This window comes from Nyctereutes procyonoides, unplaced genomic scaffold (genome assembly GCF_905146905.1).
Source record: "Nyctereutes procyonoides isolate TBG_1078 unplaced genomic scaffold, NYPRO_anot_genome, whole genome shotgun sequence".
Classification (NCBI taxonomy): Eukaryota; Metazoa; Chordata; class Mammalia; order Carnivora; family Canidae; genus Nyctereutes; species Nyctereutes procyonoides.
In genome coordinates this window covers 55885435-55901780 of record NW_026575131.1, presented here as the reverse complement: position 1 = coordinate 55901780, position 16346 = coordinate 55885435, and the positions used below count along the sequence as shown (strand labels likewise).

At 62.5% G+C, this 16346-nt stretch overlaps 1 protein-coding gene across 1 annotated transcript; it reads right to left on the bottom strand.

The window, feature by feature from the left end:
• Positions 1-946: 946 nt before the first annotated feature.
• Positions 947-15090, bottom strand: CACTIN (cactin, spliceosome C complex subunit). The gene is made up of 10 exons (XM_055344514.1): positions 14885-15090; positions 11601-12081; positions 8693-8788; positions 8100-8245; positions 7093-7255; positions 6897-7011; positions 3828-4020; positions 3004-3126; positions 2607-2890; positions 947-2376 (listed from the first exon to the last, which is right to left on the bottom strand). The coding sequence occupies exons 1-10, from the start codon at positions 15049-15051 to the stop codon at positions 1886-1888; spliced, it is 2259 nt and encodes a 752-aa protein (XP_055200489.1). The 5' UTR covers positions 15052-15090; the 3' UTR covers positions 947-1885.
• Between the last annotated feature and the right edge of the window lie 1256 nt (positions 15091-16346).

The window sequence follows — 16346 nt, the reverse complement described above, 5'->3', positions numbered from 1 at the left end:
CCCAGGGCCACCCCCGGCCTGCAGTCACTGCTCCCCACCCCACCCCACCCCACCCCCAGCACCTGCTGCCTCAACCTCTCCCCGCAGCCCCGAGCCCTGAGCCACAGCCCTGCCCAGCGCCCCTTCTCCAGGGAGCCTTCCACGTTCCTTCTGGGGGCCCCAGACCCCAAGCCCCCCTTGCCGCAGCCTGACCCCTAGGTCGCCCTTGGGGTCCGCACCCCGTGGGGGAGCAGGCGGACACAGGCTGGGGCGCGGTTGGGAGGTGGAATCCTCCCAGCCGGAGACTCCAACCTCTCTCCGTGAGCCCGCGCTGGGACCACAGGCAGCAGCGGACCCAGCCTGCGACCCACGGGCGAGCCCCAGACTCAGGCCTGCACCCAGGGGCCTGCGTGCACCCGGACAGGGGAGCAGGTCCGGGATGCACTGGTGGCAACTGCTGGGATGCACTGGTGGCAACTGCTGGGACGTGCGGGACAGTGGAAGATCGCTCCAGCAGGCGCCACTGATTAGCGAGGTCTGTCGGGGGTTGTGAGGGGGCCCCTTCCTGCTGCCCCCGGCTGCGGTGGGCACATGTGAGCTGTGCCAGGCGCTCCTGGGAGCGTACGGTGGGCTTGGGGGCCACCCGTGGCCCGGGGACAGTGGGCTGGACCCTTCTGTCGTGAGGCGGCCTGGGCACCCTCCCCACCCAGGCTCCAGCCGGTCAGACGCACTGGGAGGTGAGGCCGGGCCGGCAGAGACGGGAAACCTGGAGCGGGAGGTTCCCGAGGGGCCGCCGCCCCTGAAGTGCTCTGCAGCTTTGTAAAAGGTCGTCTTGCCCGAGTCCCAGCCAGCCCCGGCTGGGACGTGCAAGCCCTGGCTGGGACGTGTGTGCCAGGCTCACGGGAGATGGTAAGGACGCGGCTGCGGCGGCAGGGCGGGGCACTCTGCAGCATTTCTGACAGTCTGGAAGTATTCTAAAATAAAGTGTTTATTAAAAAAACATGCAACTTCATGAATGGACCAATTAAATGAAAATAAGATCTTTCCCCCACCTAAAAAAAGTCTTCGTAGAGAAACAACCTAAAACATTTCCAGACGGAACAGGGCGTGTGGGTGGGGCCGTTGGAGGAGCCCGCAGGTGGCCCTTGGTGGGGCGGGGGTCATCCCCCTTAAGGCCAGAAGGAACCGTCTCTGGAGCCAAATGTCAGAAGAAACGTTTCTGGGGCAGCGTGTGATCGGGTGGTGACTGCACCTGTCAGCTCCGCCGCTGGGCTCAGGCCACACACAGGGACGCCGAGGCCAGTTTTGAGCCGGCTGGGAGGTGCTCTCCAGGGACACAGCTGTCCCAACATGGGGGGCCCCCAGGCCAGATGGCGTGCCACAGCCGCACACGGAGACCAGGCTCCTGCAGCCACAGAACATCTCAGGCTCCCCTCACCACCCCCGGCTCCTGGACCCGATGGCAGATGGTGATGGGTCTTCCTCGCCCACCCGGGGGGCACTGGCCCACACCAGCACTGGGGCGACCTGGGGAGCCAGAGCTCAGGCGCCCCTCAGCGGGTTCTCCTGGACCGTGCCCGGCAGGGGCCCACGTCCCTGTGCTGCAGGCCCAGCCAGGCCAGCCAGGGAAGGGGCCAGGGGTGTGAGTCCTGCAGCTGCCCTGGACTTGGTTTCCTGCCCCTCGAGAGCGCCGCTCCCTGTTCCACACCCTGTTCCACTGACTGTCCCCAGCAGGCTCTGTGGTGAGCCCCCCTGCACCCCCTTCCCACTGGGGAAATTGAGTCTGGTGGAGCGGCAGGCCCAGCCTGAGCTCCCGGGGCCCCGCCCCTCGCCCGGCCCGGGGAGGCTGCTGGCTCCACCAGACACCGAGAGGGGCGGCAGGTGGTGTGGAGGAAGGCCCCTGCCGTCACCGCCGGTAGCGGTAGCGCTTGAAGTGGAACCAGAGCTGGAAGATGCCGTTGGCGAACTGGCAGCGGAAGCCGTGCCGGTGGGAGTACTCCCACTCGCGGTTGACGATCTTGAAGGCGATGTCCTCGTAGGGCGGCCCGGCGTGGAAGCGCAGCGTGGCGAAGTCCTTGTTGTCAGGGCACGCCTCCAGGAAGTACTCGGGCGTGGAGCGCTTGTCGATGAGGTCGGGGTAGAAGATGTTGAACTTGTAGCCCTGCACGATCTTGGGCGGCGGGTTATCGAAGTCGTAGTGCGTCTGGTTGTACTTGTTCCACTCGAAGCCCGTGTGCACGCGGTTGAAGAAGCGCGGCTTGCGGGGTCGGTACTTGTCGGCCCACAGGTAGGCCTTGCCTGTCAGCGGCATCTCCACGCTGAACTGCGCCTCGTCCTGGCCCATGCCCTCCTTGGCCCGCCGGAAGAAGATGTCCTCCGCGCTCTCGCTGGCGTCGCCTGCAGGCGGGGGTGTGCGTTGGCGGGGATGCGGCAGCCCTGGGCCCTGGCTCCACCCAGAGGTGCACAGAAAGTCCCCCTGTTGCCCCCTGCCCCCGACGCCTGGTCTGGGTCATCTCTGCGCGTCCTCCTGGGTGGGCACCGAAGAGCCTGTGGCCAGGCGCGCGGCCAGAGAGCCTGCTGGTGAAAGCCCTGCACGTGACCCCGGGCAGGTCCCCACGCCCCCGTACCTGTGACCTGGAGCTGCTGGCGGGACAGCTGCAGGCGCTGCAGGTCCTCGTCGGGCTCCAGCACGTGGGCGTCCAGCGGCAGCTCGTGCGCTGTGAGCAGCCGGGGGCTGTACTTGCCGGCGTCGTAGTCATCCAGGCTCTGCTGGATCAGGTCCTCCTCCATGAGCACGGCCTCCCCGTCCGCCTCACCCTCCACGGGCGCCGCCCCTTCCGCCTCAGGCTCCGCAGAGCCGCCCTCCGAGGAGGGCCCCGGTGGGGTCGGTGCTGGGTCCTCAGGCTCCAGGCTGCACAAGGGAGGAGGCTGGGCTGGGCCAGGCAGCAAGGAGCAAGGTGCTGCCCGGGGGCCCACAAGAGGTCCTTGGCTGAGGGGTGAGGTGGGGGCCACAGGGTGGCCTACCTGTGGCCAGGGGACGGGGGCTCCTGCTTGAGGATGGGAAACAGAGGCTCGCTCTCCACGCCCTGCTCCTGCTTCAGCTTGTAGAGCTTCTGACGCAGCACGTCCTGGTGGCGCTCTCGGAGCCTGGAACGCAGGCTGCCCGTCACCCCAACACTGGCCACACAGGGGCCCCTCTCCCCGCCCACGGCCTTTCTTCCGACCCCCTTTGATGGCAAGGGCCTGGAGCCTGGGAGGGCACCATGGGGTCCCTGCCCAGGCATGGCCCTGAGGCTCCAGGCTGTGGAGGGGAGAGGGTCAGGGGGGGCGGGGGGAGCCTGCCAGGGTGGGGGTGCTGCGGGGGGGGGGGGAACCTCTGGGTCAGGGGCCAGGACTCAGGGTGACAGACCCTGCCGGGAGCAGCATTCTGCGGTTGGCAAGGGCGGGTCCCCATTCAAGGAATTCATGCGCCATGTCAGCCACCGAGCCGGGCGGGACAGGGCGCAAGACGCCAGCAGGGGACGAGTGAACTCAGAGGCAGCTCGGCAGTTAGCGACAGCCAGGCGCTGTGTTTATGTGGCGCGGCCAAACATGCTGAGAATTTGTACACAGAGGGTGTGGGGTGGGCGGGAGATGGGGGACAGGCGGCCTCCGGGCCCGCCGAGATGCCCGCTGACCCGGGCGAGACGAAGGCCAGGTGCGGCTGGAGGCCAGGCCCGCAGAGGCCCTGCCTGCTGCCCCGGACCCTGACCCCCGACCCCAGGGGCACAGCCTTCCAACTGGGACAGTGAGCGGACGCTCCCCGGGGCCGGCTCCTGGGCCCCACAGAGGCCGGGGGCAGCACTGACCTGGCACGTGCCATGTGGGCGCGGAGCTGCTGCAGGAGGCTCTCCCAGTAGCCCATGTCCAGGTTGGGGCCCCCGGCCCGGATTTTGCCCTCGATGCCCTGGAAGATGACCTGCAGCTGGCTGTACGTCTTCCCCTTGAAGACCGACTGCACGTCAGAGCTGACCGAGGCATTGACCCCCTCTCGCCGCTCTCCTGCAGGGGACGGGACGCTCAGCACGGGCCGGGGTCTGAGCTTTCCCTCTGCCCGCCCCACGCCTCCCCTGCTCCTGGGGTCCTCCCCGCCTCTGGCTGGATCCTGCTAACACATGAAGTGGACGCCAGGCCACAGACCCTGGCTGGGATGGTTCGGACTCTGTGGGCCTGGGGAGCCGGGCAGGTCCTTCAGCGGGTCTGACCCCCGGGGCCGCATCCGAGCACCTCAGCCTGGCATGTCTGGCCTGTCACCCCGAAAAACATCTGAAGAACAAGGAGGGATCGCCTGACAGCCCAACTCTCGGGAGCTCAGATCCTGCTCCCGCTCTTGGCTGTGTGATCCTGGGGGTCTCCCCGTTCCCCAGGAAGGAGAGCTGCTCATCTCCCAGGCTTTGCAAGAAGTCCTGGCGCTGCCCCGAGGGGAGCATGCTCACCACCCGCCACCACGGTCCTGAATCCATGTTAGCTGGCGGCCCCGGAGGGCGGTGTTGGGTGCTGCGGGCCCCACCCGCTCTGGCACACCCGCCTCCTTGTTGCTCAGCACAGACACCACACCCTGTCACAGGGCCTTTCCTCCAGCAACGTGACCTTCCCTGTCCATTTGCCTCCCAGATCGCTCCCCTTGGCCCGGATGCCCGATTTGTGGCTTCCCCGGGGCAGGGGCCTTGTGGGGCTTGCGGCGCTGTGCTGGCCCTCAGGAGTTAGGGTGCAGCTGCTGCTGGGTGCAGAGGGACATGAGCAGAACGTGGTCCCTGCTCAAGACCTGGCTTCTGCTACCCTCCCGCTGGACGGAGTCGTAGCCGGTCAGAGAGGGGCACGAAGGAAGCACGCTCCTCTAGCCAACCAGCGCAGGACCCGGGAAGCAGCACTGAGACTCGGCCCCTCTGCACACAGCTGGGTGCCCCAGGTACCCTAGTCTGACCAGCTGAGTCTGCGACGGGCACAGAAACGTTACAGGATCAGAAGTGAATTCAGAGACAGTTCCCAGCTGCCCCTGGGGCCACATCCCGCGCTCGTTCACACAGAACTCACACCACACACAGACTGTGTCCGCCGGCACAGCCCCACACGAGCCAAGCTCCACCTTGTCACGGGTTAAAGTCGGGTCCCAGGTCCAGATGCCCCCTAACACCCAGCTACAGGGCCCGGCTGGCTGGAGGCGGGCGCCTGAGCGGCTGTGCCCTGCTGACTGGAGCACTCTGCGGGCAGCACACGGGGAGAACCCACAGGGAACGGTAGTGGGGGACCCGTCGCAGTCACCCACTTTCTACCACACAGCTACCAACGTGAGAACAACAAGAGAAGAAGCCCAACTGAACTTGTAAAGACAATGTGTGGCGCTTGACTCAAGGAACGATGGAGCTGAGACTGCTTGGAAATGAGGCCGAAGGGAGAAACAGAAAAGCAAAGCTCACCTCAGAGGATGGCTCAGGTGAGGGGGAGAGTGGGCAGGGACTGGGCGCAGGGCAGCTGTGCGCAGGGGCACAGGGTGGGCCGGCCCCCACTCTTCCCCAGCCGGACGTGCATGACATCCCAGAACTTCCTGATTCTCGCCAGAAATTACTGGAGGACGCATCCCACTAAGATGAGGGAGCAAAGTGCCAAAAATGGTGATGTGGGGGGTCACAGTGGGGCTCCAACACGGGCAAGTGAAGGGAACCCCAGGAGGTGAGGGGCGAGGGAGGCAAAGGCCATTGGTGAGCCTGAATGCCACGACCCTCGGTGACACTGGCCAGTGCAGCTTCTAGTACGTGACAACCACCTACTCATTTCTCCTCCCGTGATGCTCCCAAACATGTCTTATCATCCCTGGGGGACAAAAGGGACAACCAGGCTCCTAGGAGCAGCCGACTGGCCCAGGTCACTGAGCGGCCTGGTGGCCTGGATCGGCACTCAGGGCCACACCTGCCCAGTCAGTGCCCTTCGGGCCAGGGTTCTATACCCAGCCCCGCTGCCACCGAAGGAAATGCCTCCTCAAGCATCTCCAACAGCAAAGCATTTCCTTTTCCTTCTCCTGAAGTTACTACAGGACGTGCGGAGAGAACGCAGGAAAACAAAGCATCAGTACAAAGACAAGGAAAGACGTGCCTCCTTCTCTAAGCAGAGGAAACCAGCCCCAGCCCTGTCTGAGCAACACAGGCGTGGGGGAGGGGAGGCCACCACGCCTGAGAAACAGCAGCAGAGGACGTGCCCAGGACAGGCGCAGAGGAGCCAGGCGTGGTTTGAGGGGCGGCTCGAGGGGTGGAATGCAGTTGGTTATAACCTAGAACAGTGGTTCTCACCCTGGACAATCCTGCCCCCGGGGGACACCAGGTTATGTTTAGGGAGCTCTGTGGCAGTCAGGACGGAGTGTTTCTGACACCGAGTGGGTCGGGGTCCAGCGTCTGTGGTGCTGAGCTCCAGAGTCATTCCCCAGAGGTCATGAGTGTGTGGCCACCTCCAGGGCAAGAACGCACACGGAGAAAGATCACCAGGTTGAACAGACTAGGGCTCCAGGGGGTTCCCAGACAAGCGGAGCCGAGTCCCACTCTGGTTCAAACACACCAAGCCTCTGGCAAAAACTTGAAACCCAAACAAACAAGCCCCTGCTGGCGCCACTCCCAGGGAAGCTGAGCGGCTGAGTGTTTCAAGGAGGCCGGTGGGTGCGCTGGGGGCTCTGAGCCCCCACCCAGTCAGCGTCAGGAGCACCTGCTGCTGCCCCCTGGTGGCTCCCGGAGAGGCCTCGAGAGGGACATGGAGACCCCATGTGGGGAAAGTGAAGCAGCAGCGAGGCCAAGGTTCCCTGGGGAGCCACCCAGACGAAGGTGGATCCAGCTATGTATCCCTCAGAGCACACCGGGCGCTTTCTGGTGACTCTGGCACCCGTGCTGGGTTACCTGGGCCCTTGCCCGACGCCTCCAGCTTGCGCAGCTTGGCGATCTCATCCTCTGTGATGGTGGTCATGTCTCGCCAGAAGTCTGCGTTCTTGCCCTGCTCCAGCTCCATGTACACCTGGAGGTGGACGTGCAGAAGGGTGAGTTGGCGGAGGGCTATCCCAAGGGCCCGGGTGCGAGGGGCAGGGCCGGGCAGTACCTGGATGTCCTCCAGCAGGTCCTCCATATCTGCTACGGTGAGGCCATTGAGGAAGGTATACGGCTCGTGCATCTCCACGGCCAGGTCATCGTCCTCGGCGCTGATGTACTTGGCCAGCAGGTCAATGGGCTTGGCCCGCCCGTCCCGGATGCGGATCTTGGAGCTGCCAAGGAGCAGGGAAGTGGTGTCAGAGCCCAGGACATCGTGACCCCCACTGCCCCTCCTGAAGACCCTACTCTGGAGGGGTGCCTTGTGTGGGAGCCAGGGGGAGAGCCTGGCCGGGAAGGCGGGGTGCCAGGCACAGGAGCAAGGGAGTTGGAAGACGTAGTGTAAGCGTGGCATCTGAGGAGCAGCAGGTAGGAGGGGAGCAGGGCAGGGAGGACCACCTGGGGTGGGCTGCTGGGGTGGAAGATCCGAAGCCTCACTGCTGCACCCATGGGGACAGGAATCAGAACCAGGTAGGTCTGAGCCCCTGGGGCTGGCACGGCCAGCAGGCCTCAGGACAGAGGGGCCAGGAATGGGTTCCTGGCGCACACACACCGGGCCTGGGGTGCTCGTGAGCCCTAGAGCCTCACAGTCCTTGTCTGTGGACCGAGCTGTGGGCTGGAGTAGAGAGGGGTGACCACTCTGGCTCAGGGTCTAGCACCCTGCTCAGCTCCCGTGGCACCACTACATGGAGCGAAGATCACGCAGATGTCTCCTTGGCATGCGACTCAATGGGGGAGACAAGGGGACTCGTCAGTGACAGGCTCAGGGAAGGAAGTGAACAGGAAGTGGCACACACAGCAGGGGTTGGCAACCAGAAAGGGGGTGAGGGAGGGACCCCCTGAGGCGGCGATGGGTGGAAACCTGAAGGGCAAGGGGGACCAGCCAGGGCAGAAGGCTCCAGGCAGTGCAAACAGCATATACAAAGGCCCTGGGGCAGACAGGGCTCTGTGCGTTTGGCCCAGAAAGAGGCTGTGGGCAGAGGGAGGTGGAGGCAGCACCGTGCAGGCCTGCCCACGTACCGCAGCTTGGCCTGCTGGAGGTGGAAGTTGTCCTCCTGCTCCTCCCACGTCTTGAAGTGCTCTGCCTCCTTCTCCCGCTGCAGCATCTCCAGCTCCTGCTCCCGCATGGCCTTCTCCCGCTCCCGCTCCAGTCGCAGCTGCTTCACCTGGGGGTGCACGGGGAGGACGTACTCTCTAAGGCCATGGGGGACCCTGAGGTCAGGGGTGGGACTCTAACCCAGGCCTGGCCCCAGCCCACCAGCCCGGGTGGGGACTAGTCAGAAAAGCCTGCTTCAGACAGACACTAGGGCAGACGCACATTCTTTCTGCTGGAAACACAGCAGCCTGCAGCAGCCAGGACCATTTCAGACCTTTCACTGAAGGAAGTTTCTGAGAGTAAAGCCCAGAGCCCATCAAAACCGAGAGATGGAGGGAGACAGTGTGCTGAGACACGGCCTGAACCCCTTGATCCAGCTGTGCCTGAAGCCAACATCCCCTGGACTTACTGCATAAGCCAGTCAGGTCTCCCTTGACTTAAGCCAGGGTTAGCCAGCGTTTAGGCCCTCACAAGGGAAGGCCTCCTGACCCGCGTAGGCAGGCCCAGGGCACCCCACCTTCTGCAGCTCTAGGCGATTATCCTCCTGGATTCTCTTGTTGCGCTCCTTCAGCTCCTTCTCTTCCAGGTGGCTGATCCCCTTCTTTTCCAGGGCCTGGAAGGGCCAAGCACACGCCCACTGAGCAGAGATGCCTCCCTCCCAGGCACCACCCGCCAAGGATCTTCCATGCCCTCCTCTGTGAGACCCAGATCGAGATCCACCTGGCTGAGTAGCGTCTCTGCAGGTGAGGCCCAGAGAAGTGACCTGTCCACGGCCACACCTCAGCCTCCTGCACGGGTGGGACATACACTAACGTGCAGAGGGGAGGCAGCCGCCTGCCCCAGGGACTCCCGGAGGTCGCTCTCAGAAGCACCTCAGCATGAGCCCCACTGCCCTGGTTTACACAGGAGCCTGGCTGTGCCAAGTCCGTTTAAGCCCCCAGCAGGTCAGAGGCCCACTGCATGTGGGCAGAGGCAGGACAGCGATGGAAGGTCTCAGAGAGCACACTTGCTGGGCTCGCTATGAGAGGAACAGCAGTCCCCGGGCTCACAGACCCCTGGGGTGCCATGCAACATGGTCAATGCTTCTTTCCTATCTGCCCCTCACCCAATGGAGGGTGCTTGGGGCACAGGGGCTGGAGACCCCTCGACCCTGACATCCCCCCATGATTAATGCCTGAGCCGGGCGCTGAGCCCACACTTACTGACATGCACTCCCCTGGCTCCGAGGGCTGTCAAGGAGGCCCCCAGTGCCCAGGAAAATATGCCCGCAGCAGGACACGGAGCTCAGTGAGGGACCATCCGCGACGCCCATGCTGCTCCTTGGCCTCCCCAGCCGCCACACCTATTAGCAGTGACCATACTTGTCACCTCTGTGGCCACAGAGAACAGCAACTGAGGAGCTGGGCAGCCCTGGTTCCAATCACAGCTCTGCCGTTCAGGAGCATAGAGACCATGGGCCACCAACTCAGTGACCTGGAGCCGACAAGGCCAAGTCAGGGAGAGCCAACACGCGGAGAGCACTGCGAACAACACCCAGCATGGAGTGTGTGTCAACGATCAACATGGTGACTGCCCATGCTGCCAGCCAGCGGTCCTGGGACAAGGGGACAAAACGCATGATGCTGCCCAAACTGTTGGCCTGTCTAGAGTGGCCTCAGAGGCTGAGCTGGGGTCGACCCCCAATGTGCTTATCACCAGAGGGGCCAATGAAGGCCTCTTGTGGGGCAAATCCCCCTAAGCCAGCATGGGGCCCAAGAAAGACCACTGGGGAAATGCCTGAGCACATGCGTGTGCACACCACCCCAAACTCATTCATTCCACACCTACCCAGGGCCGAGCGTGCGCCAGGCTCTGGGGACAGAGCTTGCCCAGTGGGGCTCACAGTCTGGCAGGAATCACACGCACGTTATCAATCAGAACCCGCGTTTAGATGTCTGCTTTGCAACGAGACCTTTCTGGACCTGCTTATTCTAACCACAACCAGAGCACCCCAACACCTGCCTGCCTTCTCTCCTCTGTGCTTTGCTAATCTACTTATTTACAGTCTCCCCCAGATGGCCGGCTCCACAGGCATCTGTCTCTGCAGCTCACGGATGCATGTTGGGCCTGCACAGTCCCCAGTGCCAGCAGCTGAGTGGCACAGGTTCATGAGTGAAGTGCTAGGAGGAGGGGAGAGGCAGCACTAGGACCTGTGGGACCAAGGGGCTGACAAGCGGGCCCCAGAACAGGGACCAGGTCAGCTGCAATCTGAAGGAACAAGAAAGCAGCAGCCACAGAAAGAGGTGGGAAGTGCTCCAGGCAGAGGCGCGGCGAGGAGCAGGGCCCACGGTGGCGGTGGCATGGGCTCAGTGTGTTCTAGACAAAGGCCTGGAGTGCACGTGGTGAGTGGCAGACATCATGGCATCCGACTGTGCCCGCCTGCTCTTGCCACCCCAGGGGCCCCCCCACCCCCCATCCCGCCATAGATGGGTGCCTTGTGAGGGTTAACTGCACCCTCCAGAAAGACACATCCACTTCCCAAGCCCAGAACCTGTGAAGGGGACCTTACATGGAAACAGGGTAGTGTTCAGAGCAGCCTCCTGCACGGGTGGGACATACACTAATGTGCAGAGAGGAGGGACCACAGATGTAGTGAAATAAGACCAAGTCACGTGGTGTTAGGCTGGGCTCTGAACCAATGACCAGTGTCCTTACACGAAGACACAAGATGGCCACGTGACCGTGATGACAGAGGTTGGGGAAAGCAGCCATGAGCCGACTTCTGACCTCCAGAACTAGGAGAGAAAACCTGTGGCTTTAAGTCCTGTGCGCAAGGCCGGGACTGACGGGTGAGTGATCCGCATGTGACTTTCATCTTGACAATGAGATGTCAACAACAAGACTGAGCACCTGTAACTGGAATCCCATCTTGGGCACACGACGCAGGGAACCTGCTCCCGGTCATGTCTGAGATTAGCCTGGTGTCTTGGAGAAAGTGTCTGGAATTTTACACGGCAAAGAAATTGACACAGTAAAAGGTGGCAGAAACCAGGGCGCGTGCGCACGGATAAAATAAACTCTTAACAGCAAAGTACCACCTGGGAACACGTGCTGCGTGTGCTAAACCACGTCTTTCAAAACAGAAACTAGGGATCCCTGGGTGGCGCAGCAGTTTGGCGCCTGCCTTTGGCCCAGGGTGCGATCCTGGAGACCCGGGATCGAATCCCACGTCAGGCTCCCGGTGCATGGAGCCTGCTTCACCCTCTGACTGTGTCTCTATGTCTCTGCCTCTCTCTCTCTCTCTATCATAAATAAATAAAAAATTTTAAAAAAAAAGAGTTATCATCAAAACAGAAACTGTAAAAGGCACGTGAAGCAAACCCACGAGAAAGGCAGGAAGAACCTGCAAAGGATGCGCCACGAGCTGAGGGCAGGAAGAGGCTCACCTTGTTCCAGATGAAGGTGCCCAGGAGATTGTTGTCGCCGAAGGGGTTGTCGGTGTTGGTGTAGCCCATGTACTCCTCCCCCCAGCCCATCTTCTCCCGCTTCTTCCTCTCCTTGGCCTCCTTCTTGGCCAGCCGCCGGGCCCGCTTCTCCTCGGGAGTCTCGAAGGCCTTCATGAGCTCCTCCTGCTGCTTCCGCTCCTCCCGCAGCCGCAGCCGCTCCTGCAAGCTCTGCTGCTGGCTCAGGGCTGCCGCCGCCTCCCGAGGGCTCTGGGAGCGGTCTGGGGAGGCCGAGCTGGATGCCGAGGAGCCCGGGGACCAAGAGCGTGTCCGTCGCCGGCGGGCCCATCGGCGCCGCTGCTGCTCCTGCCGTTCCTCATCCGAGTCGGACTGAGAGGACCGGTCCTGTGAGCGCCATCGCGGTGGCAGTGGGCTCGGGCTCGGCCTCCTTCGCCGCTGCCACCTTTCTTCCTCCGAATCTGACCTGTGGAGGGAATCCACAGAGGTGTGCTCACTGCCTGCTGATCAGTCTCGTTTGACAATGTTTACCGAGCACCTACTATGCCAGGTGCTGTTCTAGGTCCTGGGGACACGGCCGTGACCAGCAGTGATACCGACCAAAGGTCGCAACCTTTGGAAGGCTCCCATCAACAAACACGCCACATGACACTGGACAGTGCTAGAAGTCCCAAAGAAGAGTGACTAGGCATTAGGAGATAGAGATCAGAGGAGGCAACTCTGGAGAAAGCAGGGGAAGATGCCACAGGGAGAGAGTCATCCATGAAGAGGGCACAGCAGGAGCAAAGGCCCTGCGGCAGAAGTTTACTTGGCATGTTCAAAAAGCAGCAGGAAGCCTGTGTGGCTGGAGCAACGTGAACAAAGGGGAGTGAAGGAGGGAGTGAGGACAGGGAGGCGGGCTGGGGCCTGATGGTACAGGAGCTGTAAGTATAGGAAGCAGAGGATCCGATCTGTCCAGGTAACAAGAGGGAGCTTACAGGAGAAGTGGTGGCTAAACAGGTCTCACAGGATGGGCTGGAGTGAACTAGAGTAAGACTGGCAGGACCCAAGTGCCAGGCAAAAATACTGTGGACACGAAATGGAATGCACGAGCCCTACTGCAGGGATAGGCTCCTTAATGGTCAGGGGCCTTTGAGTGTGCAGAGGAACAACCATGTCTCTTCATTTTGTTAAACGCTCCACTTGTTAAGCTCACAAAATAAATCTATGCCACGGGAACCAATTATTTTAGAGTCCCTGTAGGCAAACTACACAGTTGATCAGATTTTTTTTTTAGGATTTTACTTATTTATCAATGAAAGACACAGAAAGGGGTGGGAGGGGGCAGAAGGAGAAGCAGGCTCCACGCAGGGAGCCCGATGTGGGACTCGATCCCAGGACCCCGGGGTCACGCCCTGGGCCGAAGGCAGGTGGTAAACTGCTGAGCCACCCAGGAATTCCCCCTTGATCAGATTTTCATAAACAACCCAACTTGAACTCGGTATCCAGGATGGCTGATTCTCCTGACTAACTCGAATACCAGGAAACAGCAAATATGAGAGATGCACAGAAGACTGACTGCTGTACGTGAACCAGTGCAGAAAACAACAACCCCAGGGGCTCACACCAGAGCCAGCAAACTCTCTGTAAGCGGCCAGATGGTCGAGGACACAGTCTGCTGCTCTGCTGTTGTAGGGAAATAGTAGCTCGGACAGACAGGAACTAATGGGCATGGGTGGGTCCCAGTAAGTTTTAACTTCTGCACCCCAAAACCTGAACGCATTCAAGTACCCCATAAAATTTTCACGTCTCATGAAATACTTTTCTCCTTTTCTCCCCCCCCTCCCCCCGCTATTTAAAAATGTAAAAACCAAGGGCACCTGGGTGGCTCCGTCGGTTAAACGTCTGCCTTCGCTTCAGGTCATGATCCTGGGGTCCTGGGACCAAGCTCCGTGTCGGGCTCCCTGCTCAGCGGGGAGTCTGCTTCTCCCTCCTCCACTCCCCCCTGCTCATGCACGTACCTACGCGCTCTCTGATAAATGAAGGAAATCTTCAAAAAGACACGTGTAAACCATTCTCGCTTCACCAGGGGCAGGCTGCACACCCCGCTTTAAACCCTGTCTGCGCTACTTCCGTTCTGCTTCTTCTAACTTCTCGGCAGCCTGCGGTTGCAATGATCTTAGGAGCCTCAGACAAGAAAAGCTTTCTCGAAGCTAGAGGGCCATCAGCCACTTCTGACTACAGCCACTGTGGCTACTAGGGTGTGAACAGGCCGGAGGGACGGGAGACAAGGCGTGCTGGGAGAGGCCCCGCGGACGTCTTCAGTACGGAGAGGAGCACACGCGGGCCACACTGGCCACACTGGCGCAGGGACTGGCCCGACGGTCACAGCCAGGCAGGCGGTCAGTCAGCACTGGGACCGAGATCGGGAAGTCAGTCCCCGGCACCGTCGGGGTCCCTCTGTGCGGGAGCAGGCTGAAGCCAAGCCTGGAGAGTGGAGAGGTGTCCCATTCCCCCCCGAACCCGCTTTTTAAAGCTCGTGTTTGTTCATTTGGCAGAGAAAGTGAGCACGGGCGGAGGGAGGGGGTGTGAGGCTCCATCCCAGGACCCGGCGATCACGACCTGGGCCGGAGGCAGAGCACTTGACCAAGGGAGCCACCCAGACGCCCCAGGTGTCCCCTTTCCAAACAGACGGGGCTGTGGGCCTCGGAGAAGCCGAGACCCAGGTCCGAGAAGTCGGCCCGGGCCGGCCCCCTGTCGCCAGCCGTTCTGTCTGACGCCCACTCCGGCGGCAAGAGCTGTCACCTCCACCTGGGGAATCCCTCTCGATCCCTCTCGGTCGTGCCCACTTCCCCACCGCGCCTCCCACCGCCTCCCTCCCTGAAAGCCACCCCCATCCGTTGCCTAGACGACCGAACCACCTTCCCCCTCCCCGCAGTCGCTCCTGCCAGCCTCCTCCTCCGTCCCTTTCCCACGCGGAAACCGGAGGAGAGTTCCGCAAAGTCAGTCAGGCCACGTCGCCCTCTTGCTCGGAATCCGTCCCTGGCTTCGTGCTCCCCTCCCAAGAGCGACCGAACCTCTCCCCGCGCCGCCCAGCCCGCCGCCGCCCGCTCGCGGCGCTCCCACCGTCCCCTCCGACGCCCGGGACGCCCGGGACGCCCGGGGCGCCTCTCGCCCTGCTGTCGCCGCCTAAGCGACACCCGCAGCCGGACGCCTCCTCCTCCAGGAAGCCCTCACGGACTAACTCCGGGATCCCCGGCTCCCCAGCGCCGTCCGCGCAGCGAGCCCACCTGCGCTCCCGGCTCTGCCGCCTCCGCCTGCGCCGTACTTCGTCGTCCCGGCGCCGGCGGCTTCGCCGCCCATGGCTCCCGCTTCGACTTCGGCTCCGACTCCCGCTCCGTTGCCTGCGGCGCCTGCGACCAGCCGACCGCGAGCGCGAGCGCGTGTCCCGACCCATCAGCTGAGGCGGTGGCGGCAGCGCTGACACAAATATCCGGGGCCTGCGCCGGGGGCCTTCCTCCCCTGCGGCGCGCGCCAGGCTGCCCCGCCCGCGCCTGAGCCGAGGGAAGGAAACCTGTGTCGCTGTCCCGTCCCGCCGGGCTCCGGCGCCCCGTCACCTCTCCACCTCTCCACTGCCCTCAAAGGTGGCCCGTGTGACGGCCTCCGGCCAGGCCTCCGTCTCCAGGGTGGAGGACTCGCCCTTTAGGCAGTATTAGGGGCAGCTCCATGTGGGTCCTCGCGCCTTGGTGGGGGGGCCTGGGGGCCGTGGGCGGAGCCAGAGCGAACCCGGAACAGCGAGCGGGGCGGGGCCTGGGGAGGCGGGACCCGGGAGGGGGCGGGGCCTCGGGGCGGGGCCAAGCGGAGGCGCGCCGCGCCCGCGAGATCTCGGGGCCCCGTGCAGGCGGGCCGGCTGCGACGTCGTGGGTTCGAGGCCAGCCTGCTCACCGGGGAGACTGACGGACTCCAGGTCGGAGACTGAAAAGCCTCGAGGCTGGGCTGACCTTTGAGAGTTACCATCATGCTCCATCGCCCGCAAAGATGGGGAAACTGAGGCTCAGAGACGGAAAGTCAGTTTAAAAAACAGTAGCCCCCCCCCCCCCCCCGCCCCAGCCCCGATGAGGCAATATGGTGCTGGGATCTGAACTAGGTGGTGCGCTTTTGTTCTGTGGGTGCTGGGGAGTCACGGGAGGGCTTTGAGCAGGGAGAGGGGCGTGTGTGTGGGTGCTGGTTGTTAGGTGGGGTCCCTGAGGGACTGGTGGCCCAGGAAGGGCCGCGGCAGGTAGGGCTGGAAGACCCCGAAGTCCCTGCTCCAAGCTCCCGCAGCCCACCCCAGAGGATGGTACTTTGCGTTCTAGTTTAAGCTCTTCAAATGTTTATCTTTACAACTTCATGACGTCACCCTAAATGCTAGTTCGCACTCTGCTTCGTGCCAAGGCGCTGGGTGGGGTGGGTGGCGCAGACGACTTCCCGAAGACCGTCTCCCGCCACCCTCCGTAACAAGCCAGCTTATCAGGATGTGGATAAAACCCCAAGGGCCCAGTGATTCTCAAAATGCAGATGCATCTTGAGAGTACGCGAATCCTCTCTGGACGTGACGGTAAACAGGCTGCAGCTCATCGGCATGTCCAGGTTCTAAGTGAGCTGTGCTGTTCTGCATCAGGATGAAACTGGGCTCACAGATGGGATCTTACTTTCAAAGCAGCGTTTCTCCAGTTGGGAATCCTGGAGAAATATTTTCCCCTTAAAAGGGGT

Excerpts from the sequence above, each read along its gene's own strand:
- CACTIN (XM_055344514.1), bottom strand. The coding sequence starts at position 15,051 with ATGGGTCGGGACACGCGCTCGCGCTCGCGGTCGGCTGGTCGCAGGCGC. Across the intron at positions 12,082-14,884 it reads CGGCAGAGCCGGGAGCGCAG|GTCAGATTCGGAGGAAGAAA; the intron begins GTGGGCTCGCTG and ends TTCCCTCCACAG. Across the intron at positions 8,246-8,692 it reads ATCGCCTAGAGCTGCAGAAG|GTGAAGCAGCTGCGACTGGA; the intron begins GTGGGGTGCCCT and ends GTGCACCCCCAG.